The sequence below is a fragment of the Dermacentor albipictus genome, chromosome 2 (genome assembly GCF_038994185.2).
Source record: "Dermacentor albipictus isolate Rhodes 1998 colony chromosome 2, USDA_Dalb.pri_finalv2, whole genome shotgun sequence".
Classification (NCBI taxonomy): Eukaryota; Metazoa; Arthropoda; class Arachnida; order Ixodida; family Ixodidae; genus Dermacentor; species Dermacentor albipictus.
The window spans coordinates 151,389,891-151,416,589 of NC_091822.1; the positions used below are offsets into that span (position 1 = coordinate 151,389,891).

General features: G+C 44.4%; 1 protein-coding gene across 1 annotated transcript; it reads left to right on the plus strand.

The window, feature by feature from the left end:
• Positions 1–20: 20 nt before the first annotated feature.
• Positions 21–22,249, plus strand: LOC135899844 (acetyl-coenzyme A transporter 1-like). The gene is made up of 10 exons (XM_065429225.1): positions 21–179; positions 4,245–4,521; positions 6,025–6,332; positions 7,486–7,640; positions 10,806–11,002; positions 13,311–13,495; positions 14,132–14,252; positions 18,165–18,386; positions 18,947–19,116; positions 21,366–22,249. Exons 2-9 carry the CDS (start codon positions 4,261–4,263, stop codon positions 19,103–19,105), a joined length of 1,608 nt encoding a protein of 535 aa, XP_065285297.1. The 5' UTR covers positions 21–179; positions 4,245–4,260; the 3' UTR covers positions 19,106–19,116; positions 21,366–22,249.
• The last annotated feature ends 4,450 nt before the right edge of the window (positions 22,250–26,699 follow it).

The window sequence follows — 26,699 nt, forward strand, 5'->3', positions numbered from 1 at the left end:
CAACGTTGTATTTCTTATATTTAATTTTGTGTGGCCCAGCAGACTTTTGAAACGTAGCGCCACTGGCGGTGTAGCCTGAAGCGACTGAGACACGTATGTGTAAGCTCCGGCTAGATCGTCTGCTGCAATCATTCCACACAAGGAATAAATGAATGACAAAGGATAGCCAACGTTCAGAGGTGAGATGAGCTATCTAGGGATCGCGCCTTCACATTTATGAGATTTACAAGAGCTTTGAGACAAGCTCTGCGTGGGCACCCAAGAAAGAAGAAAAATAACACGCTGCCCAAAAAGGAGTTAGAGACACTAGCGTATTGCTGAGCCTGGCACAGGTTGTGCTGTTCATGGATCAAAAGTTTAATAGGAATTATCGCTTGCGCGATTTTATATGGCCCTACGTCCACAGGACGTTGTAATGTCTACACGACATGGCATACGTTAAATACGCTGCATCGTTGATTGACGAACTCGGATACAAGTGTAGCTGCTCTCGGACGTATATTTATAGTCGCATTTGTATCGCGAGATGGAATTTTTGCGGACGTTTTACAGCCCGCTCTTCTTCTAAGCATACCGGGATGTTCTCTTTCATCCGACATTTAGCAGCTATTGGTAATCCGCCGGAAATATGACGTATTGTATGTTGTATTACACCAATTTCCAGAAAGCGCCATATGAATCGATCCAATCGAACCGATGCTGATCTCTTGTGCGCCATAAGTACGTATGTCTGTGGCTTAACGAGTGCCTGGATAGATTACCGTGCGCTTATTGTAGGGCACCTCTTTGTTCGCATTTGCTCTTATTCGCCTGAAGTCGTATGTCTAAAACTACCAGTTTCGGCTAGAGAGTATTTTTGTTTAAAAGCTTCCCCACCAAGCACTTTTTTTTTTTCAACGCAGCACGCGTTACATATTCGCATCTAGAGCGCACAATTTTGATATCTGCTTAACCAAACGAAACATAATGAGCGAGGGGCATCGCGCTCATTAGAGTGTGTATACAGCACTAATAACTCGTGGTGATGAACTATCATCTTTATTTCACCATCACGTAAGCATATCCCTGAAGAATCGGGTTGTACATGTAAAGGTAAATGAAATGTTGAACTAAACTACCAGCCATGCAAATCTTTGAACACAGGTGGGCAGTGTGTTGTATAACGGATGTTATATACATCATTCAAAAACATGTTATTTTATTGCTGTGTTACTTAACACACCTACAAATTGAGATATTTGCATCAGTAGTCGATAATTAAAATATTTCTATTTACTATGTACTATGCTGGATTCTAGCATATGAATATTCAGTTACATAACTCTGCATTCAATGTATAATAACTACCTTATAAATGAATGTTTACAAACTACACATTCAGCTGTACAACTGCTTGATAAGTTCTAGCGTCCAAAAACAGCCTAGTGGGCTCCTTACTAGAATCTAGCATTTACATTCATAGCAACATGCTCAAAACTACGCACCAGTTGTTGCAACACTCAGCAATGACACAATTAATGTCTCTCCACTTCTACATACTCGCAATTAACATGTTACAATTGGCAGCAGTTGAATCATTCGAACATCCTAAATCTGTCAAACAGCTTCGTAGCCTCGTATGACTCTGCTCATATTTCCAGCGGTTCATACTCGGTTTCGCGGATGTTGCTCACCCTTGGACAAATCTTCTGCGTAGGAACACTCCGGTTCAGTGGACCTCTGAGTGTGAAGCCGCTTTTTGCCAGCTGAAGGGTTTGTTAACTTCACAGCCCATACTTCGGCACTTCGATCCTTCGTCACCAACAGAGATTCACACAGACGCCACTGGCGTTGGCATCGGTGGCGTTCTCATTCAACGCTCTAGCAATAACTAACATGTCGTTGCGTATGCAAGCCATTCTTTAAGCAAGCCTGGACGCAACTACACTGTGACGGAACAAGAATGTCTAGCAGTAGTATTTGCCATGCAGCGGTTTCGCTCATATGTCTATGGTCACCCGTTCACCATTGTCACAGATCACCATTCTCTGTGCTGGCCAGTCAATATTCGTGACCCGTCCAGTCGCCTCGCACTATGGGCCCTTCGTGTACAGGAATATGTCTTCACTATTTTGTACAAGAGTGGCCGTCGACACGCGGACGCAGATTGCCTTTCTTGGATACCACTACGTACGACAGATTGTGAAGCCGATAACTTTGATCACCTTATCGCTTCTCTTTCGCCTGACTTTCCCAATGCCTTGACATTTGCTGCAGAGCAGCACAATGACCCAAGCTAGAATGCTCTTTACTTTGTCACGCAAGGGCCTATAACGTCAGGTTGATTTTGTGTCCGAGATGGTCTTCTTTACAAGAGAAACCTCTCAACGATGGGTGCCCGCTTTCTACTGGTGGTTCCGGGGTCTCTGTACACATCTCTTCTGCGCGTTACGCATGATGACCTGACCTCAGGTCACTTAGGGACCGTGCGAACACTTAGTCAAACCAAAGAAAGATTCTACTGCCCTCAAATGTGCAGAACAGTTGACACCTATGTTGCCATTTGTACATAGTGCCAGAGCCATAAGCGACCTACCTCAGCTCCAGTCGGTCACGTGCAGCCAGTAAAGCCCCCCAGTTCCTCTTTTGAAAAAGTCGGCATAGACCTTATCGGACCGTTTCCGCGTTCTTCAAGAGGCAACTGGTGGACCATTGTGTGTGCTGACTACCTGACGCGGTATTGTAAGACGGCAGCTCTATCCTTTGCCTCTGCAGCCCAGGTTTCCCAGTTTTTGCTGCATTCAATCATACTCCAACGCGGTTTGCCTTGCGTAATCAACTCTGCCTAATCACTCGGTAATCAACTCAACAACTTCACCTTGCATAATAATAAGTGACCGCGGTTGCCAATTTATTTCCGATATTGTGGAAGCATTACTGTATTCGTGCACCTCCACGTTTCGACACTCAACAGCTTATCATCCACAAACTAATGGGCTCACCGAGCGCACAAACTGAACATTGATAAACATGCTATCAACGTACGTCGCTTCGGACCACAACAACTGGGATGAAGTATTACCGTTCGTGACATATGCTTTCAACTCTGCGAAACACAAAACAACCAGTTTCAGCCCTTTCTTCCTTCTTTACGCACGCCCACCTTCTCATACGCTGGACACTATCTTTTCTTTTGTCATCCATGCCGATTTGTCTATGGCGGAGACTCTGTGTCGTGCAAAAGAGGCTCATCGACTTGCACGCTTACGTACATTGGCTGAGCAAGGCCACTCTAAAGCACGCTACAACAGTCACCACCAACATGTTACGTATGTTCCTGGCGACCTCGTGTGGCTGTGGACTCCAATACGAAGACGTGGCTTGAGCCAAAAGCTGCTTGCCGATTATGCGGGGCCATTTGTTATCCTTGATTGTCTAAGCGAGGTGAACGTCTCACTTCCAATGGCCGCTGTTCACGCAAGACAGCTGACGCATGTTGCCTGCCTGGAGCCGTTCACACGCATGAAGCACGAGTGACTCACAGGAGGGCTTCGTCTCGGAGAGGAGAAATGTTACAAAGGGTCACTGCAAGTAAAATATGCGGGAAGTGAGAGTGGAGAAAGAGAAGGATGACGTTGCTGCTACAATTTGGACGGTTATTCATGCTTTGGTGATCATTAAAGCAGCCCCTTAACCCTCTCCGGAGACTGTAACAATATATTATCTGTGCAAAAGCTTCATAAATACATCAATGGAAAATTTCCTCAAGTAATTGACAACAGCCAGCTTTCTGATTCCAGGTCCACTTGATTCACTTCCGGTGTCCAAGACTGGTTATAGCAAGTTTCCCGCTAAGTTTCTTGCTGCTTCTTGATTTTGTTACTGCCTAACCGTAGGGAACCTTGCACTATTAACATGTTTAGGCACAACCTCTGCGCTTGCCTCCAACCTGTTTAATTCTACATTTATTAATTAGCATTGATAACTTATTTCTATATTTTGACCTCTAACACTGCACTGAATAAGTCTATGAATTCAATGTTATAGGAGGTCTCCCCTTGTAGTCTTTGATCGTTGGGACTTCTTCCAGTATATACCATGTCTGTGTAGAATATTGCATAGTAAGATGATACTGATCTTTGTTCTGACACCCAAACATTTACTGCAAAATTGACAGCAGCTAGCAAATTAAGTGTTCAAAATTCAATGTGCTCATTGATTATCAGTGACCATATGAATGTTCTGTCTCTTGTGTTCAACAACAGAAGCTCGCCACGTGACATGGAGACGCGCAAGCGTCCCACCAGCGAACATCAAAACTCCATCGGTGACAGCACCCTGGCTCCAAGCCGAAACCCGCAGCTGGAGGATGGCTGGGCAAGCGGGGATGGTCAACACAACAGCAAAGACCACGCTGGTGGGGCACGAGAAGAGTGGCGTAGCATTGCACTTCTGCTGTTTCTGTACGTGCTCCAAGGCATCCCACTGGGCCTCGGTTCAGCCGTGCCACTGTTGCTTCAGAACAGGCATGTCAGCTACAAGGTGGGCTTTTGATTCAGCAGTTATATGTAGGGGCACTGTGTTACTTGTTCCCCCCAAAATTTGCTTCCAGTTTTGTAGCCTTTATGTAAAGTATCGCCCTTGTGGCAGATGTCATTGCTGCACACATGACACCTCTGGAATTTCCCAGTGAAGCCTTTCATCCACAGGACATCCGAGTCATACCCCATTGTCCATTCACTGTTTTGGAGACAAATCGGACATCTGGCGCGTGGCCAGATTTGGATATCCTACCACGGATGTTGCGGGGTATTGCACATGAACCTTTTCAGGCTTACACATGTATTTGTCCTCCAAGAGGCCTTGTCTTTGAGCTTGCTTCTAATAGAATTATGTTTTCTCGTACGTTCGAATTATAATCCGAAGCTATCATGTCTACGGCTCATATTTACATCATAATTTGTTAGTTTTCAGACGCAATTTATTTTAAAAACTTCAGTTCGTTCAATACACCACTTGTGCCTGGTTGAAGGCCTAGAAAAATGAGGATGTTGCACTTTCGCATCTGTTCTTGCTGTGCAAGCGCTCTGCCTGTTGCATCTGTCACACAGCAGGTGCTGCAGGTGCAATATTCACAGAAGCAAACAACGTGCAAAAGGCCCTGACATGTCCGTGAAAGGTACGCAGCATGTCCCCATGATGGCCCTCGCGGACATGCAAGGGATGTCCGCAGGACACTGAAAGTGCAGCCAAACAACTGTGTAAGGGACATCTGCAAGACGTATTCAGCACACCCAACATAAACATGTTCTGGCAGTTGATGTCCACAGGATATTCAGTGGACGTCAGTGCACTCACTGGGTTGTTGGCCTAATTGGTGTTTGCTAAGGGACATACCGTCAAATCTTGTTATAACGAGGTCGCATCTAACACAAAATTATAATACCTTTGTTATATTCTATATTTGTTGCATGCTTATATTGGCAAGAAATATTTTAGGTTTACTTAGTTATACGCCTTAATTTTTATGTCCACGTTCGTTACATCAAGGTTTCACTTTACTTACCGCTAGACCGATAGACGAGAAAGTAGGAAACACGAACACCAACATGGATGGTAATTTCCAACTGGTTGCAACGCTTACAATTAGAATGCTTACCAAAGCATTGTCTTTGTTTATACAGGTACAACTTGTCATCTATAAGCATCATCCTTGTTTCTAAACAATAACACTATGATGTCACTGGTGTGCATCTGCATAGACTGAAATGTTCACCTGCCATTCTTTGTCACGAAGTCACTTCAGTAATTAGCCTCAATGATCTAAGGCTTATAGACAACTTTTTTATTATTATTGCAACAAGAAGCTTAAAATGACTGGGAAGTCATGGCACACCCTTGCTTGTTGGCAAATCGTTGGTAGTGGTAGTAGGCGTTCAAGTCTTGATGACATTGACATTGACATTGAGCTATATCTGGTTCTAAGGAGTAAAGATTAATCGGCTTACTTTAGGCTAAAAGGATACACCACTTCATGTCATGCAGGAACAAGCCCTGTTCAGCTTTGTCACATGGCCCTTCAGCGTGAAGCTCCTATGGGCACCCATCGTAGACTCTCTGTACTCGAGCCGCTTTGGCCGGCGCAAGTCGTGGCTGGTGCCCACCCAGTACGCCATTGGCCTGTCCTTCTTCTGGCTGTCGTCGCACGTGCGGTTCCTGCTGGGTGACGAGGAAGGCAGCAGCACAACGCAGCCCAGCGTCCTCTTGTTGACGGTCATTTTCCTGTCGCTAAACTTCCTGGCAGCTACTCAGGACATTGCTGTCGACGGCTGGGCCCTCACAATGCTCTCAAGGTGAGTGAATGAAATATTTCCTACAGGCAGCAGTGCAGCATCTGCCCATGGCTTCTGCCCATCAGCATTCGTTTCAGGCAATGCAGTGTTCATGCAAAGCAAGTTCTCAGCATTCCCTCAAGTAGTGTAAGCCTCATGCAGGTTTGTTGTGGCTCATTCTGCAAGAGTGTAGACTGGCAGTGAAATGGCACAAACTGCATTAACAATGTCAAAAGGGAATAGATCTATACATAGCATATTTGCCTGGCTGATTGTGTTACTGTTTTATCCCCAGTTCCATCCTATTCAGTAATTTTGAGTGCTATGTTTAGGAAACTCCCCTGTTGTACAGTGATTTAGCTGCCACATTGCACACAGCAGTTCTTGTTTTAATTGACATAACTTGTAAGAAAAGCATGAGATACAGCCTGGACATTACTCATTTCATAAAGGGAAAATGAGACATCCACCCAATCGTAGCAATTGCTACAAAGGAAACCCATATGGGTTTCTCGAAAGCAAAAGCTTCATAGTTGAAGAAAAAATCGTCCTGGTCCGAGACTCGAACCTGGGACCACCGCCTTTCCAGGGCAGCCACTCTACCATCTGAGCTAACCAGACAGCTAGCAGATGGTAGGGCAAAGTCAAACTCATCAACAACTCTGAAGCAAAGGCAAGAGTTTTACATAGTAGTTCTGCAGAAACCTGCAAGGTGGTCCACCTTGCAGGTTTCCACCTTGTTTTTCAACTTTGTTTTAGGTGCACTTTAAGGAACTCGAGGTGGTTCAAATTTCCGGAGTCCCCCACTACGGCATGCCTCATTGACAGATTGTGGTTTTGGCACGTAAAAACCCATTTTTTTTACACCTCAAACCATGTCAGAGCCGTCCTGGAGACATAACTCACCGGGACAGGTGATCGAGATATTTACGCTCTCTCTCTCACACAACCAGTAAGCAGTTGAACGAAAAGCACGAAAAGCCATCAGACAATTTCAGGAGTCTATCATCATCTGCTGTCATCAGTGTGTAATAGAGATATGCTTAGTTTCTGTCATGAGCAAGTGTGTAATCTTTTGAAGCCTTAAAGTATTGAAATGGGCACTGCTTTTGGGAGCTATATACTGGGACTTGTGTAACCCTACAAATGGCATGTGTCTACTTCACCATTTCAGGAGGCACGTAGGCTATGCCTCCACATGCAATTCTGTAGGGCAAACGACTGGATATTTCTTGGGCAACGTGGTCTTCTTGGCTCTCGAGTCTGCAGACTTCTGCAACCGTTACCTGAGGTCTGAACCTCAGAAGGATGGCATTGTCACTCTTGATGGTGAGGCTCCTTCTGCCACTTGGTCATTTATTTTATGAACAATTGTTAAAAACTCAACATTTGGTTTGCTTTCTTCATCCGTTCATTTGTTCTGTTATGCTGACAACAATCATCGCCATGATCATCGCTTTGTTGTCAAGCCACCTTCTCATCATCATCCTTGTCACGGGGCAAATCTTTGCCCATTGTTCCTGCAATTTGAACCCATGCCTCAGTGGTAATGTGCAGTTAGGAGCTGGATGGGGCAAATCAATGCTGCAGAAGTTTGCGAGGTGAAAAAAATAATGAAAGCGAAAAGTGTCATCCATCCGTCTGTAGCACGAAGCTGTTAAGGGAACCCATACAGGTTTCCCTAGAAAGAAAGCTTTGCAATTGAATAAAAATTCATATTTGCTTGGGGATCGAGCCTGGGACCATTGCCTTCCTGGGATGATTGCTCCATCATCTGAGCTAACCAGGATATTAGCAGATTGCAGCACAATACCGAATTAATCAGTAACTCGAAGCTCAGGGACACAGAATATCGCAACTCAGTTCTGTGAAAACCCGCAAGGTGGGAAAAAGCTCATGGAAAGAAAAATTGCTAACCACTGCCCTGTCAAGCTGCTCTGGCACTTGATAATTTGTGCGGAGTTTTCGTGCTACGCTGACTTGTACTCCAGCGACATGGAGATTTTTGCAGGGCGATCAAGCCAGATCATGATTAAATTTACTGATCGTGATTGGCCCCTTCGAACAAGCTGCAGAAGGGAGCCAGTCACAATGGAGAAGTTTGATCCTGATCTGACTCTATCGCGATTGAGAGTGCCCTGTGTGACCCAGGTATCGGGGAGTGGTGGCATCTGTGCATGTATTTTGGGGGCCTCAATAGGCAATACTGTAAATTATAGTACACTTGAACCTGGTTGTGACGTAGTTGAAGGAGGAGCCGAAATTAGTTATATAGTTATATATAGTTATATAGTTATAGTTATATCTTAGTTATATCTATTACTTCATTATATCCACTATTGTAATTAAGTGGAATACATGCCCAATAGGGTGCGCAATTGTAAACATAGAAGTAATATGACAGCTCTGTGGCCCACAGAACCATGCTACACAGCCACGCATGCGATGAAATTTGAACAACAAAGGTATCTTTGGCATGTGCAACACACGACTTGGCACCCGATGCGACAGCTTTAGATAGCTGTCTTCTGTTCCATTGTGACAGGCTTTCGTGTCCACTTTCTACTTGGTTCGTTGCGGTTGAGCAGCACATTGCACACAACACAGCACTCCAGCAAGTGAACTTCACTGCACTGGCTTGGCTCGGCCGGCTCGAGGCTGCCGAGAGTGCACCGATGCCAGTGAAATTTCGGAGGCCACGTCCAGTCGCCAGCCTGGGCGTGACCCCCCAAAATTATGTAGGGGAGGTCTCTTAGGCCAGGCCGAGCTGCGGCTGCCTATGCAGTGCACCATAGAGAAAGACATAAGTGAATGCACTAATCTTTCACACCGCTGTGCATAGCTGCGCAGTCTTGCGCATGATCTCCGAGATTGCGCTGAGGAGATGTCGAAGGCCACGCCCAGCTGCGCCTGCCTGCACGGCCCCCGCTCAAAAGCGAATGCACTAAACTTTTGCACCGCTGCGCATAGCCTCATAGCCAGGTACTAGAAGAGAGAGAGGTCAGGGGAGAAGTGCGATCGTGGGCTGCTGCTTTTGCGCAGCTGCGCAGGGCTGTGAGAAAGACCGGTGTTGCCTGACGACGTATTTGATTCGGGGACGCAGGAGTTTTGAACTGCCACTGCGAACAAGTACCAAACCCCGTGGAAAGTGAAGTACACGGCGCACAACAGTTGGCTATATTTCGAGACGAATCTAGTTTGTTACACCCATTGGCAGGACAGTTTCACTTTGTTAAAACGAGGTGTTAAAATACACATGGATCTCTATGTTGATTTCAAGGGAAATTTCATTTACTTTGTTGTACATATTATTTTGTTATATCCCGTTTCGTTATAATGAGGTTCGAGTGTATATGGATCTTTTATCACCAGTAGTGAAAAAGAAGCAAGCAAAGCATCCATTCATTGAAAACGAAACTATGCATAGTAGGCAGTATAATTGTTGCCTGTGCCTTGAACTGTTTAACAGAATGGCCTTCTTGATACGCTAGATTGTGCAGACTTGCTTTAACACACTTCCCTCAATGTCTTTACTGTATACTGATGCAGCACATCCACCGCAGCAAGTGCATCCTGAACCGTCGGTTGAGTGTATAACATGTAAACATGTGCAAGCAACTCAACAATGCATTTGTTAGCAACGCAGTAGGTTCTCATTTCAATATGCTTCCAATACGCTTGCAGCACTGGCATTGGATGCCCTGAGTTCAATATAGCCAATGTCGACTCCATTATGGATGAGTTATCTTACATTACATTACATGTTATAGTAATTGTTTCCCATTGCAGAGGCAACTTGTCCATGACATATGTTCCCTGCACAAGCTAGCGCATGGAGTCATAGACTCTGCTCCACTGCTAACCGCAGTCAGTTTTCATCTTCCTACACGCTGTCGCAGGTCTTTCCTGTTTTATCCATCCCACCCCTTTCTCAAGAGTTCATTGAACCGTTGGCAAATAATGTACAACCTCCTTGACATGGGTAATGTTGATATACTCGTGTCATTACACTTCTCTAAGGTTGTTATGAACAGCGTGGCTCATTCTTGTATTGAGATACACATTCGAGCTCTGCATTGAGTAATGTACAATTTTAAATTTTTTTCTACCATTCTTTTATCTGTCCTTGCATTTCTGTTCTTTTTAGTTTATATGCATGTGTACATCTATAGTTATGGCTATTGGGCCGGTGCTACTTAAATGCTGTTGTTGTCTTTCACTTTATTTTGTTCCGTGCATTGTTTATTATGTTATTTTTTTTGTTTATTATGCTTTTTTCGCTGTTACATGCACCATTCAATTTGTACTGTACTGCACCACACTAAAGGCACCAAGCTGTTTGTGATCACATATTCAATAAATAAATAAATGAGTACTGATCAGCGAATTTTGTACATTTGATATGGAGAATAATTCGCTTGATAAGGGTTCGTTATATTCGACTGTACATGCTCGGCCTCACATTGCAGCCCGCTAATTGCGCTGTTCGTGCAGGGTTCCTGTATTTTTGGGGAATCGTGTTCATGGTGACGACCACCCTAGTGGCCGCGCTGAAACACGAGCGGGACGCAACTGCCATGGACGACGATGGCGACCCTAATCTGGACATTGCTCAAACCTACAAAATGGCACTTCGTATCTTTCAGCTGCCCAGTGTCCGCACATTCTGCATTTTTCTGTTCACGTGCAAGGTGAATGGCGTTTGTCTCGTTCATGTGCAGTGCACATCTTTATTAGTATCTCGCACCAAAGTAGGAACATGTAGATTAAGTACAACGTTCAGACGAGTGGTCTCGGTCTCTCTTGTGGCATTGGGCTGCATAAACATGTTTTTGGACGTTGCATTACTTTCAGCATGGCAAACAGTGCATACAACGGAACAACAGATGAGGAGCATTGCCAAATCCATCAGAAGTGAAGTAGAGAAAAATGCGATAATTGCACAGTGAAGCCACTAATTGTCAATGGCAAACATGTTTCTGTATCTTAAATTGGCTAATTTCGATATATCTGAATGTCCAAGTGGTGCGTATGAAGGTGTAGTTACGAATAGAAGCAATGTCTACTTAGGTAGTTTCGGTTACATGGGTATGGCTCACTTTGAAAAAAAAAAAATCTCCTCAGATACAAGCAGGACCCTTTTACTGCTCGAAACTAATCTTTATTTCAAGAGCTGCAATGCATATAACAAGGACAGAACATGGCAAGCTTAGAGAGAGACAAGCATAATGCCTAGTCTCTTGTTCTATTGCTTGTGCTGTTTCCCATTTTAAACAAAAATCAACTAGCCTATCTTTGAACCCTCTAGCTTAGTGTTACTGTCTTACCATTACTGCTACTGCCATGTCCGAGCGGTAACTGTGCGTGTACGCGCAATCTCGAAACGCACAATACCTGACAGGGGTGGTCGTGGTAACAATATGGTTGCAATGCAGAACAGGATATGCAGACAAGAGACGACGACAAAGAAGTGCTGTTGTTGCTGGGGCGCTTTGGCCACCATGTTCTAGTGTCAGCTGGTGCCTTTAGCATTTGCTTTGCATAAACAACGTTTGTGCTTGTCTCCACCTCGCAACAATATGTATAAGGTTGCAACATCGGCCACACTGGACACATCGGACACACTGTGCATTGTTTAGAGGGTGACAGCGCAGAGTTGGGGTCGCCTAAGGCCGAGGGATTAGGGCAGAAGACTTAAAAGGGCCATGCCAAAGTGCTTGGTCATGCATTATCACATATTTGGACAGTTGCCATTGGTGCTGGAATCTATCACGGAGAGGGTAACAGCTCACCTGGAAACCGACTCTCCTGCTGAAGCAAGTAGCCCTAAATATGAATGCTTACTCCCACCTGATGCAGCATAGTGTCGGTTTGTCACATGGCCTGTGTATATAAAGGTTTCAGTTGGTATAAGCCTGCCTGGGAGAGGTGTGAGCCCACTGATGTTGTGAGCCCCCATGGCGTCAAGCAAATGTCGACTTGGTGCCCTGTTGCCCATGTGCTGCAGTGCAAGCAGTACTCCTGAAGTCCCAACAGCGCAGATTGTTTCCAAGGGCATTCGCGATGTTTAGTCTCCTAGCGTTTTTCCCACATAACCTTTGACAGTATATTTTTTTGTTTTATATGGCAGTGCAGGTTTAACTTGTCTTTGGACGACATGTCCCAGTTGTGTTTATACAACCTGTCTGCGTCCAGCCAGTCATGTGCCACGCACGTGCAGTACCTGTAATAACGCCCTTGATCAAAGTGGTCAACATAGCACTGCAGGAAAAATGGAAAACAGTGATTAAGTTTTTTCCAGTAATGAGTAACACTAGGAAAATGAACTGGCATACATGCCAGGCTAATGACATTTTGTGCTCGTCCCATAGACTGTCGCCATGCTGTGGCCCTGGAGCCAGACACAAGCCAAGAGAGCTGAACATGCCAGCCCTTGGCCCTGGCACGTTCCAAAGGCTTTGCCGAAGGTGTTCTGTTCTGCACTGGTTCTGAAGTGCAGAGTGGCAAGCAATCAGGAGGCGCATGCCTAGGCATCAACTTCTGGAACCATTGGTAGTTGGTGACCACGTGCTGCGTGTCGCAGTTGCTTCTGCCAGGTCTTTTGAACAATCTGGGCTGTTCTTAATGCTGTAAAATTGTGAGAAGCATCCTGAATTCAGGCTTGACTGGACCTCCTTGTTTCAGTCTCGTTACATGGCACTACAAACAGCTGTTAGACGGTTCATGCCAAAATGACCCCAATATACTACTATGTACTAAGTGGGTATTGGTATGGTTTGCCACAACAACTACATGCACACTTCTCGTTTGGTTGGTTTCCCTCTCTAGTGCCCATCTTGTGATGACGTTGTGTAACTCTACACTGGCTGGCAACTGTGAGAACTTTACTTGGGCCATGGGCTTAAATATTTCTTGCCTAATGCTTGCAGCAAAGTGGCAGGCTTCTTTTGCTTGATGCTGGCGGTTGAAACTCAAGCAGGCTGTACCACAACTATGCAGGTCGGCTTCGCTGTGGCTGACAGCGTGACGGGTCTGAAGCTCCTCGAGGCTGGCTTGCACCGGGAAAATTTGGCCTTGCTGGCAATCCCGATGGTACCCATTCAGATTATGCTGCCACTGATGATAAGCAAGCATACAGGTGGCCACAGGCCACTCGACGTGTTTTTCAAGGCCTATCCATACAGGTATGGAACTCGGCATGAAGGGGCCTGCATCTTTGCAGTGACCTGCTTTCTTTTTTTTTCCCACTAGTCCTGCTTTGTTAAATAAATATGAAGCAGAATTTACTTCATTCTTTGAGGGTTACAGAAGCATTGTGCTTTGTGTCCATGTGGTGCAGAAGGTCGCAATATTTTAATATATAAGAAAAATGTAAGAATATCTTTTTTTTTTAACGAATAGTGTGGAACTCTATCACTGTTCCTTCTGTGAGATTCTGCTTCATTGAGCAGTAAGGAATCAAATTTAATGGCATTTCTTCCCTGTGACCTTTATGGTAAGCAAGTGAGCAAAATTAGTTTTGGCAGGAACAAACCAATGGATGAAACAACAAGTGAAATGGCAACAACACAAGCATGTGTGAAGAACAAAGAGGAGAAAGTCGATCCAGTGATCAACTCTTGTTGACTAATGAATGAAAAATTGTACCTTAGTTTATCATCATGTTTGGAATGTTTCCAAGGACTGAACTCTATGGTACGACACATATCATGCAAGCTTCATGAAAAGCTTTATCGGTTGCACTGAAGAATAACCCTTGAGCACATATGGTTGCTTTTATATGTCATTCACTCCTGTCACATGACCTCTGGCTCTTGTAGGTTGCTCCTTGGAGTGGTGTTCATGGTTCTCCTCCACTGGACATATCATGTCAAGAATCCAGATGGCACCTTCCCTATCTACTACTATGCAATCATTGTTGTTGTCTATGCAGTACACCAGGTAAGGTTTGTGTGCATATACAGTGAAGCATTGTTAAACCGTAGTTCACCAGATCTCGGAAAAAGTATGTACTACTAAATGGTAGTACTGCTTAACCAAAATAGCATGAGATCGCCCACTTACCTGCCAGAAATGAAACTCAGAGACAGTGTGATGAAAAGGCAGTATTTATGCACTTCATGCGACAAGAGTCTTATTTTCGTTTTATGCCGCGGCAGCTTAGCAGTGACGACAGCGGCCTCAAACTCAAAGCTGCGAGCTAGCTCTTCAGCCAGCCCCCTCTTCTCGGCAAACACTCGCATGGCAGATTCCTCATTTGCATTGCATATTCTCCATGCATGGGCACAGTAGCGCTGTAGAAGTCGCGCAGTGCTGTTCTTGTCATGATGATTGCATTCATGAGGCTGACGTAATGCATAGCTTCTGCCACTGTTGGGCCTAAATCGCCCGTGCTGTCACTTTTCATGTCGTCCTCATCACTGTCGTTAGGAGACACTTCAGCAACAACAGTGGCAACAATGGCGAAAAGTCGAACCTCGTAGCTGACATCTTGCTGTTGCAGCAGCGCTGCCGAGCAACTTCTGCGTATTGCACATGCAACACACCGTAGTCAACAGTAGATCCCTGTTGCGTGCCAGCGCCGATTTCTTCGTGCCATATTTAATAGTAGAAGGATGTCCAATTTTTCTTCTTTGCTGAGCACCCAGTGTTTTTATCTGAGCTTTGCCATGATGTGGGTCCTAGCTTGCACGATGCCACAACCACGGCCACAACGCTCTCTGGCATAGGACCGAAATGATGTTGACGTGGCTTCATGCGCAAAAGTATAGGGTGCTTCGAGGCCGTTGTTATCTCTGAGACTTGTTCTGCCAGGCCACCCAATGGAGACGACGCACTGCTGTGATTGCAGAACGAAAAGTAGAAACACTACGTGCTAATCGATACATACGCAATAAGCTGGTACGGTTTATGCGGGTACAAAACGCATTATGTTCAATGGCCGCTGAGTCGGAGATTTGACTTTACTACTTTTAAAATGAAACTATTATTTAAGCAGGTACAGTTTAACGAGGTTTTACTGTAGAATGACCTAGCCAAATTTCCTTATGGAAGTGGTTTCGTTGTGATCAGGATCTAAGAGCTGATGTTTTAGAAAAATGCTTCACTCTACTTTTTGTTTTAATGGTGATTTAATGGAGATGATACGTGCTGGCTGTAAAATGCCGGTAGCACAGCACAGCTGCATGTAGTCATAGCTGGATAACGAACTCGGGCATTTCATTCAACCCTGGAGGAGTTCCTGACATTGTTTTTTGAACATAATAGATTAACATGCCCAGTTGCTCGCATGATGTTTTATAGAATATGATGGCTTATTGGCTTGTTGTATTCAGTTGCCAGTGCAGAGACAGCAGTAGACACGTACAGCCAATTATTGGTGCTGTTGTCAGGGCCCCACATAAGGTGCTCAAGCTGGCCAGACTCTAAGCATAATGCATTGGTAACTCAACATGTCCATAAGAGCAGGTCTTAAGAAACAATACTGATCTATAGTGGTGCAAGTCCGAGTGCAAATACATAAGCCGTCCTCCATTTTTATTTTTCAACAGGAGGACATTTTCACACAGACAGGAATGCAAAGCACAGTGCAACAAGTGGAACCGTGCTATAACAAAATCGCATTTGACACGAACATATCTTTGCTATATCCAAAATCTGGGAAAAAAGTCACAATCAGGTTTATTTATGTTAGGGTCGGTAATACTGATTAATGATTAATCGATTAAATGTATCCCATAACACGATTAATCTTCATCAATGTCGGCCTTTCATTTAATCGACCTAACTGATGAGGCCTGTTCGATTAATTGTTATAGAGAATTTTACTAGAGTGGCGTGAAAATTTTGACGTCGTACTGAAATGGCGGCACACGTGCAGTGACTGTGTGAATGTGGTAGAACGACTGTTTTTCAGAGTCCTGAGAGGTGCCCAGCCGAACGCTTCCCCTCCCTTCCCCCCACAGCGCACAAACCAGCACGCCAGCTGAAGCCAGAGGCTTGAAATGCCCTCGCACTACTATACACACTATAGCAACCCAGTCGTTGATTGTCGTGCCACTCCCAGTCCACCAAAGATGTGGCACAGCCTGCACTTTCGGTTCGGAGCGTGTATTTGACATAGCCATGGAGTTCATGTCGATTCCAGCAAATCTATAGTGTCCAAGCATCTATTTATTCTCGCATGCTGGTTGTGTGGCCGCCCAAGGAATGTGTTGGTTTCTCTCAAGCATCCCAGCCAATTGACTTTTCTTCACTCTGCAGTAAACAGCACGTGGTTTAGAATTCTAATCCAGTAATTTTCTTTTCCCTGTACGTATTGCAATTCATTGCATACTTCAGCTGGAGTTCACCTTTCACTTCTGCCATTCTTCTTATTTGTTTAATTGTACTGTACGATGATTTACTAGTGTCATGTATCTTGCTTAATTCTGCTCTAATTGCCATTTTATAACATATATTGTTTATCTTTTCAAAAGTCACAAGTGCCAACTATACTTAATCTTTAACAGTATAAAGATTATCATATATCAAATGTTTACACACTCGTGCTTCAATCTTAGTTCCAAATCTCAAACTTCAAAATGGGATCCTACTAAAGCAGATAACTGTGTTTCAAGCTTTTTAAGTGTGCCCGGCAAAAAATTTAGCTGAATCAATTAAAGGCTAAAATGATGAATGGTTAATCGTTAACCGAATAAAAAAATTAATAGACCATCCCTAGTTTATGTGAGAGAAACACAGGCATGGTGCCTCGAACGGGCTAACAAACACCTACCTGCAGATTTTTATGGCACCTCAGTGGTCTGCCATGTTAATACGTGGCAAAGCCACGAAAAAAATAAACAAATTGCACACATGTGCTTGCACCGTCACTGATGTGCATCTATGCCATCAATATGATAGCACTGGATTGGTTGGCACACTGACTTGCCGACTTTGGCCAAGCCACTCAGCTGGCCTAATTGCACAGCGCCCTTGTCCAACGTGTGCCATTTCAAGTTGGTGTTGGTGGATAGTCGACAGGCGCTTTTTCAGACAGAGGAGGAAGCGCATGCACTCTCAAACTCCGCTACTACGTATATCCATCGCTTAGTCTAGCCTGTATATCTCACTCTCTATCGCCGATGCAATCAAAGGTTGTGAGCATATTGCCAGCGAGTATCCCATGAGGATTTGTTGCCGATCACTTTGCTGGTTGTTGACAAATTTTTGTCACAACTGGAGTGCCTAGGTTGTTCGGCCTAACCAGCGTTGCGGTTTGAGTTCAAATTGACTTGCAATGGCTTTGTTCACGGCCGTCACATCAGCAGCATCGCAGCGCAGACAACGGAAAAATTGAGCTGCACACCGTGCGGTGTCCGAAATTTCGGTTGCCGTTATGTATTGGTTTTAGGGGCAGGTGGCCAAGCTGCAGTGTATAATTGTACAGATCTGAAAAGTCAGGTAGCTTAAATATTGGTTGACGACTGCATTTGCAATTTTGCTACCAGAACACACATTTCGAGCGACGCGAAAGCAAAAATTTATTTCGCTGTTACCAATATTGCTTCGTGTCGGATCTTGTATTTTCGGTTTCTTTATAGCAGGACAATACATATTCCAGTGAAATAAAGCAAAGCCAACCAAATCTTACATTTACTTCGTTACAGTATCTTTGTTTGTTATGTTACGGTTCGACGAAAAGTGCTGAAAGATCAGCTGCGTTTGTAGCGTTCAGATGTCTTTTATTACTGGCAGAGCCCAAACTGGCACAAGGATACATCTTTCATGTTACTTCTCTGGGTGACTTCACTTTATGAGTGTGCTCGCGACTGAGTGAAGGTGTGTGTGTGCCCGACTTTTGGTGCGCAGGTGACCGTGTACAGCATTTTTGTGTCCCTAATGGCATTCCACGCAAGAGTGAGCGACCCCGCCATTGGAGGAACTTACATGACTCTCCTCAACACCATCACCAACCTTGGCGGCAACTGGCCTGCAACACTGGCACTGTGGATGGTGGACAGTCTCACTTTCAAGAGCTGTGTTGGTGCCGCTCAGGGATGGCTCCACTGTTCATCCAAGGAAGACCTGGATGTGAGTTTTAAGTGATTCATCACTTTTCTAGCAGTTATTAGACGAAATGGTTTACTTGAGACAGCACCATATCCATGGTGTTAACTAGCACATATAGTGTATTCGAGGCATTGAAGTTACATCTGGCTTTAATGATAAGGAATGTGGTTCTGTGAATGTTGTTACGAGCACTGGATATTGTCATAAACTGATTGTGCTGTGTGTGGCCAGTAATTTGTAACACTAAATGAGATCCGTCTTTAACTGCATACCGTACCATTTGCATAGCATTGCTGTAGCGCTGGCGACAGCTGGCATTCAAGGAGGTGCACCTACTTGAATATGAATGTATAGTTAGTAGCACTGAAATGGTAACTTGATGTGTTCTAAAAATTTAAAAGTTGATGACAAGACCTTACGCAGCGTCCTGACAAAGCCAGCGCCATGTCTCAAAAATACTTGCCTCCCACATCTTCAGTAGCAAATGTGTGCAAGGGGGCCTAAGTATACGCAAGGCTCTTTCCATAATTGATGCTGCTACATTGACTGTCAAGCTCTAACACTGTCCACGTTTCCTACAGGCATGTAGCAGCCAAGGAGGCATCTGTGAGACTACGTTAGATGGCTACAACATTGAGATGGTGCTCTGCATCGTGCTCGGCTTCCTGTGGCTCCTCTCTGCGCGGCGGTGGGCGCACTGGCTACAGTCCCTGCCACAGTCTGCGTGGAAGTGCACTTGATCGTGCTGCAAGTACGTTCCAAACGCTGCAATCAGTGGATACCATGAAGTTGTACAGAGACCTTTAACTTTTTCTTGCATGGCTAGACACCTGTTTTCAAGTGAAGCTTGGTTTTTCATCATCTCTCCTCTGTGGAGGCATGACCACATGACTTATGTGTTTTACATTTTCTTTTGCATTTGTAACTGTTCATGTGTGCTTTGATTTGCAGAAAAAAAAAAACAGTGAAGACTTTCTAGGTAACTAAGCTCAGAACAACATGCCTCCTGAAGGCGCATCCCTCAAGGAAAGCACATGGAAAATTAACTGCGGCTGCCCAGGAAATGCAGAAATAATGAGTAAAATGAAAACGAATGAAAGACAACCTGTTGCTGGTGGTAGCAGAACCAACGTCTACCACATTTCGCGTGCAATGGTCTATCAACTGAGCCTTGGTGGCAGCTGCTCACTTGACCACTTTCTTGAATATTTGTGTATGCACACTAGACCTGCCCCTGACAGTGTTAGCCAGCAGATGTGTAAGTTTTGTGTAACATTAACTCCATGTATTATATTGCTAATATATAAAAATGTTAGTCAGTAAAAGGCATTGGAGATCAAAAGCTAGTTCACTGTGAAATGTTGGGTGATGCACTTCAATTGCACTATGTGTGTAGCTCATAGTGCAATTGAATAGTGCAATAGTGCAAACTAAAGGCCATGGCAGCAGATGTGGAGCATCCTTTCAGATGCGTACAGGCATTATGCAAGGGCAAGCGCACGTGCACCACTAAGTTTTGCAAACTAAGAGTTTTTGAACAGGTTTTGAATGAATGGAACCTTCACGTTTATATGTCACTAGGTGAAAGTGCATTGTGGTATGGTATCTCAGTGCACGGTGATCTAAAAGCAGGCAGACAAGAATTACTAGAAGTAGTGCGAAGAACATTGCACATGGTTCGAGAGCCTACAGCAACGAGGCGGATGGAACACTGGAATAACTGTGTGCGCTGAGCTTCAGGAATTAGACAGATACGTTATCCTCACTACTAAGTATTGTAACACAGAATTTAAAAAACCATTGCATAACAGAAAACAGAAGGATACTGCATAACTTGAATACACACAAATTATGGTTAGAAAGAAAAAGTGAGGCTTTTACGCATCATTCATGTACAACTCTATCCCAGAAGAACTCGTGAAAATCAAAGTTATAAACAGGTGAAGCGACTGCTTAGAAAATGGTGCATCACACTAACAAAGAAGCTCTTCTTTCTTTTCTTTCGTGTCATCAGATTGGTGGTAATCGGGAAATTCCCACAACTACGATATTTGAGATCCTGCTAGTTCAGTGCTTTGTACTGTGTCGCTCTGTTAGGTTGTCTATTACCTTTCGTTTAAAGGGTGTGCATGACCATCAAGCTGCCAGTGCACTCAAAAGCGTGAGCATATGCATAGGTGTGCAGAATATGTATGTAGTACTTGTAAAAGCACTTTCTGTAATAAAAAAAATCATTATAATTTGGGAAATCCAGATAAGACTGTTCAGTGCTTAAAACATGTTTGCTTAGTATGCTCCGTTTCATGCTTAGTAGGCAACAGTGAAGGAGCTACACACATAGTGCAATTGAAGTGCATCACCCCACGTTTCACAGTGAACTAGCTTTTGATCTGCAATGCCTTTTACCAACTAACGTCTTCATATATTAGAAATAAAATACATGGAGTTAATGTTGCACCAAATAATATGTTGTTTGTATGCCTTCAGCTTACATTACGTGACGCAAATGCTGCGAGTGTAACAAATGCAATCAACATTGTGCTGGTTTACGTAGCATATTCCTTATTCTTGCTGTCATGCGCTCGCTGTATTTTATGGTCACAAGTGAAGGTAGTCTATAATGTCGCTCTAGCCTATGGAGCATTGGAACTGTGTATGAAATCCAGCATAAAGATCTTGAGAGGAGCTCAAGTCTCAAGATATGGTTACTCAAGATGTGCTTCCCCTGCTGGATCAATTTGCATGTTAAGTGGGCTTACAGATAATAGTGGGAGCTTTAGAGCTGACTCTTTACTGTGCAAATATTCATTAATGGAATCTGTTGCAATAGAAGAGAAAAAAAGCAAAAAAAAATATATTTGTAACATAGTTCAGAGTGTTGTGTAAAGTGCGCTTTCTAGTGAAAACAACGCTTGCTATCTTAATGAAAACGTGGCATGGTATTCTATGAAAAACTTTGTGCTGTCACTGAAGATGGTTACCTGTTTTCTTTCTTTCCAGATGTCAAGCTACGCACAAGAAACAGCAACGGAAACTTGAACGACAAGCTCTGGAACTGGATGCCACTTCTTCAGTCACTCATGCATTGTATAAAACTCGCAATTTGTTTTGTTGTGAAAAGCTATGCCTGAGCTGGTTCAGGCATCTGTGGTACTGTACATTTGTTAGGTCAAAAAGCATTCCAACATTTTCAGATGTCTCTGTACAAGTTTATACTGTATGAGCATGATCATGTTTTCCTGGCCAAAAGTTTTATAGTTGCCTTTGCGACTAAGTAAGAAACGTGAAGACTTATTGGATTCCATGATTCGCCCAAGTTTTATTTCTATTCTGTTGCACGCAGCAAAAAAGGGAAAATTCACCGACGATTGCAATACTCCCTGATGAGAAATTTGAGTGCAGCTCTTTAGGTGCTTTGAATTCCACCGGTTGTGTAGCTCATTGTTCGGAAAGGAAGCGCGAATGTGTGGCTCGCGTAGAGCGCATTCTCCAGTGGCGGCAGCGCAGCTGAAGTAGCGCATGCTCAATGAGACTGAAGCCCACGCCAGCGCTTTGTTTCCCTACATGGTACCAATGGATGCGCTCGTTGCGTGGCTTAGTAATGATGTCATCGGTGACCGGGTGACAGCGCCTGCTACTATGGCACCATCTCGTAGCAGATCATTGCCGTAGTGCACCCCATTTGGCATCAAAGACATTAATTAATTGAAGAGCAGTACATACCTAGGGTTCTTCATTTTCAGATAAAATCTGATAACTCCTCAATTTTGTACCCCAAACAAAATTTATGAAACTCTGATTGAACCCCACTTCTCGCCAAGTTTGCCCTTTCATGAAGGATAATAATAAATGCAGGTGTTAAATAAACTAATGAACGCTGCCCACCTTTTGTGATAGAGTGGTCAAGATATATCAATATTATTATTAGTACTAAATGAATGCAGCAAGCACCTCGTTTTCACTTAAACACTAGCAAAAACCGGCATATATAGAAATGTAATATGTTCACCGTATGCTGACGTTCACTGAATGAAAGCTTGTTGCTCTTTTAGTTGGCCACATTTACATGAATACGACAGCGGCACATTGCATTGCACTTCCCACACGTTGCATACATGCATACGGTGGTAATGTATTTGGAAGCGAATTAACGGAGTGCTGACATCGCTCTGTATTGCAAACGGTAGTCGTGATGTTGAGAGGATGTTTACCTAACTACGCTACATTCAAAAAAAGGTGGCTGATTCTTCTAGTCAGTTCTTCATTAATTTTGTTGCAAGAATGTATATCAGTAATGAGTAAAACGTGGTGACAACAGACCAACATGTCTAGGATGGAGACAAATGTTCAAAATGTGCATGATATAATGTATGCCAACAAGGGCTTCTGAGCTAAGGAAAAACATCACACCTCCTGCGAAGCATGCCGGTGTGTGCTACTTTTCTGATACTTCATTCTTTTGTTGAAAAACTCGCAGTTTTGTCTGAAAGGCGAAGCATTGATTGCGATAGCAAATTATTAGACAGCTATACGCAGCAAGGTTAGTAGTTTTATCAGCTGTATAAACTATTGTAAATGTTTGCTTCCTAACTAAATTAACAAGCACGGTGTCACGCACACACAGGCAAACATGAACACATCTCAATCAACGATTTCAGACACTCGCTGTCAGAACGCTAGTGTGGTGAAGAGCAGCAGTGGTGAGCGAATTCCCCTTTCTACTTCTTGCTTCACTGCGAACTAGGCAAGCAAGAAAACAGTGTAGATGAAGCCATCAGCTATCTCCAGTCGGCTAGCCTTCGAACCCACCACAGATTGCCTCCAAGATAGGATGCGTGCCGCCTCGTGAGAAGACACCCCTGCCCCAAGTCACCATCCTTCTCGGCTCACCTTCACATGTTTTCCCTTGCACCTACAACAAACGGCGTGAGGCCGCAATCTTATCACACATTGACTTTATATGAAGCATCATGCCAGTGGCGGACATTCGTCTGGTGTGTCCATGTAATTTAAATCGCAATAAAAGTGCAGAGAACTAAGTAAAGAAGGCATTGCCAAACCCATCCCTATCTATTAGTTTTGTTAACATATGTGGGGTTTTTCTTAAATTTAGTTAAAACTCGATGTAACGAACTTCAATATAACGAAATTCTCGATATAAGGAAGTATTTAACTTTTCACAACCACTTCGCTATAGAATACCATGTATTTAGAACCTCATTATAAGAAGTGCGTTTGTAGGCGAATTCATTATATCTAAATTTCGCTTCCGCCACAGAGGAATGCCGAGACGATGAATGGAAACTTCCGCGGACGCAGATGGTCAAATGATTGGCCACCGAAGTGAAGCTGCGTCACGTTCTGTATAAAGTCCAAGTGCGATAAGATCCTATCGCGCTCCGCGCAGTGTGCTTCAAGCGGGAAAGGGTTAGGCGAGCGAGCTCGCGGTAACGCGATCAAGCGTGCGCGAGGGGGCTGGGAGGGTAAGTGGGCGCGCGTCTCGGCCGTGGCTGCCCATGGCTGTAAGCGCGGCTGAGCGCACACGCAGCCGCACACTCTGCTTTAGAGGTAATCTGCCACGTGTGCAAAGAGTGGGCATGCCGAGACGGCATGACATGAGCATGTGAGCTGTCTTTCCGCGCCTTTAGTATTTTGCGTAATCTCGAGTTTTGGTGGCCCGTCGGAGCGAGAGGCAGGAAAGCATTCGCGCCCCGTTGCCGGCGCTTTTGATGATAGCGTCGTCCCAGTGCGGGCGATGCCATATCAGCCGGTGGGGCGGAGTGCACGCGAAAGCGTGGCTGGCTTCGCTTAATTCGTACCGCCGATGGGAAGATATCGTCGACGTGGCATGAAGCCGCATCCTTATTCACCGACTCCCGAATTCATCAAAATGAATTGGGTTTCTCATTCAAATTTGCTTTTCTCGATTGCCCGATAATTCGGGAAATTCCCCTTTCCGTGTAAGAAAAAAAATCGATCGGCGACAGTACTTATTTGCATGCGAATTTCAATACAACGAAATTTCTATATAAGAAGCAAATTGCCGATTTTACCTACTTCGTTATATCGAGGTTTAACTGTATATTAATAATCCTGACAGTAAGGATTTGTGACCCAAATTTACATCAAAGAGGTTCATTGAAGTGTGGCAGTGATTCAAGATGGGGTGAAATATAATTGAAGAGTGGAACATAAGCACTGGCACACACCCAGTAACGCAAGTTGGTGTGTAATGGGTTAACTGATAAGCGGTGCATATCCACTATCGCATATCCGTGACCAAAGATGGTCCAACAATTGGTTTGGAAACCGTTTCCTGCATCACAGCAGCCCGGTGCACTAACCATTAGACCATGGCCTACCCAGTGGCCTAAGTTGGTGCGAAAATGGTTAGAGACAGACAGCCCCTCGAAAGTGTGTGAAGTACCCTAACAATGCTAATAACATTTAAAAAATCATCAACCTATATTTATGACCACTGCAGGACGAAGGCCTCTTCCAGCAATCTCCAATCACCCCCTCCCTGTCTTGTGCTAGCTGATTCCAACTTGTGCTGCAAATTTCCTTTCTCTTGGCACCCATTCTGTAACTCTAATGGCCCTATGCATTACATGGCCTGCTCAGCTCAATTTTTTTTTATCTTACTTTCAACTAGAGTATTGGCTGTCTCCGTCTCTCTGATCATTAGAAAGTAGGGGAGGGATAAAGCTGCAATCGTACATGTGTCCATAAGCATTGTCATCTTCCTCATGGTGGCCATAATGACAAATCAGTGTATTTGCAGATCCAATATGAATGCATTTCTTTAAAACTACATCCCTAGCAGAATGGAGCAGTGTACCAGCTGACAGTATATCGAGTGAATTGTTTTACACTACATGCCACAATCTTTTGGGCATATACAGTAGTTACCATTTACAATGGCACATTGAACTGGAACGCTGCTCTCCTAAATCTGACTGCGCAGTAAAACTTGTGACCAGTTTCGAAGACTCTTGAATACCAGGTCCATTTACTATGACATATTTATTGAAGATAATAAAAAAGATTGTTTCACATTCCTGGTATCATTCCTGGCAAAGTTACTGGCAACAGTGAGAAAAAAACGAAAGCAAGGCACTTCCTCAACGCCACATACCTGCTGCTGTCGGTTTGCTGCTGGCTACGTTCACCGTTGCCAGTGGTGTTTAGAGAGCTTGTGCCTTGAGCATTGAGGATGAGGCTAGATGCAGTCTCCTCCCTACTGTGGTGCATGAGTGTCGATGTCCTGTCAAGTCTGGGATTACCGGTCAACAAATGAAACTGGCTGAACAGCACTTCAGCCTCTGGAGCCCCACCAGGAGTCGGTGGGTGCAATTCATGTACAAGGTTGTCGTCGGGCAATAAGAAGCGTCCCTTTGCCTGAAAAAACAGTCTGCTGCTTTGTTCCGCTTTCACTCAGCCGTGTTTACTGGACCACAGGAAAAGAGAAAAAAAATTATTGGGTTTTTCGTGCCAAAACCACTTTCTGAATATGAGGCACGCCGTAGTGGAGGACTCCGGCAATTTCGACCACCTGGGGTTCTTTAACGTGCACCTAAATCTAAGTACACGGGTGTTTTCGCCCCCTTCGAAATGCGGCCGTCGTGGCCGGGATTCGATCCCGCGACCTTCGTGCTCAGCACCCCAACACCATAGCCACTGAGCAACCACGGCGGGGTCGAGGTCAGGAAAAGAGAAAACATTTAGTAGGTACTTGCGAGGGGCTCTTAGGAGGCATGCACCAAGAACAGTGTAAGCAGAGGGCAAACGTTGCTGTTGGATAGATAGTTTGGCCAGACAGTAATTCATCACTGGGAAACGATACTGTCACGACGATGGAACACAAAAGAGGACGTGTAAGCAAGTGTAGGACTGCACTACAACGAACTTCAGTATAACAAAATTTTAGATATAACAAAGTATTGAACATAACTTACGCGTCCATAGAACGCCATGTATATTTAAACCTCGATATAACGAAGGGTGTTTATACGCGATTTCAATCTAACGAAATGTCACTGCTGCCGTGAATACCGAAGCAAAAAAAAATCTATAGAAACTGCCGCGGACGCAGATGGCTAAATGGCTGAATTACATGCGTAACGCACCTCTGAAATCGTGCGCCGCGCGAAAGAGCGGCCGCCAAAGCATAGCAACGTCGGTAGCGGCAAATTCAGCTTGCAAAATGGCCTCCGAAATCGCGCAGCGCGCGCCGCCCGATTTGAGAGCTCATAACTAACGAGTGCAGTGTTGGCACAGGGTATATCGCGAATTCGTACTGGCGCATTTTACGCCGCGAGCTCCCGATTTGGT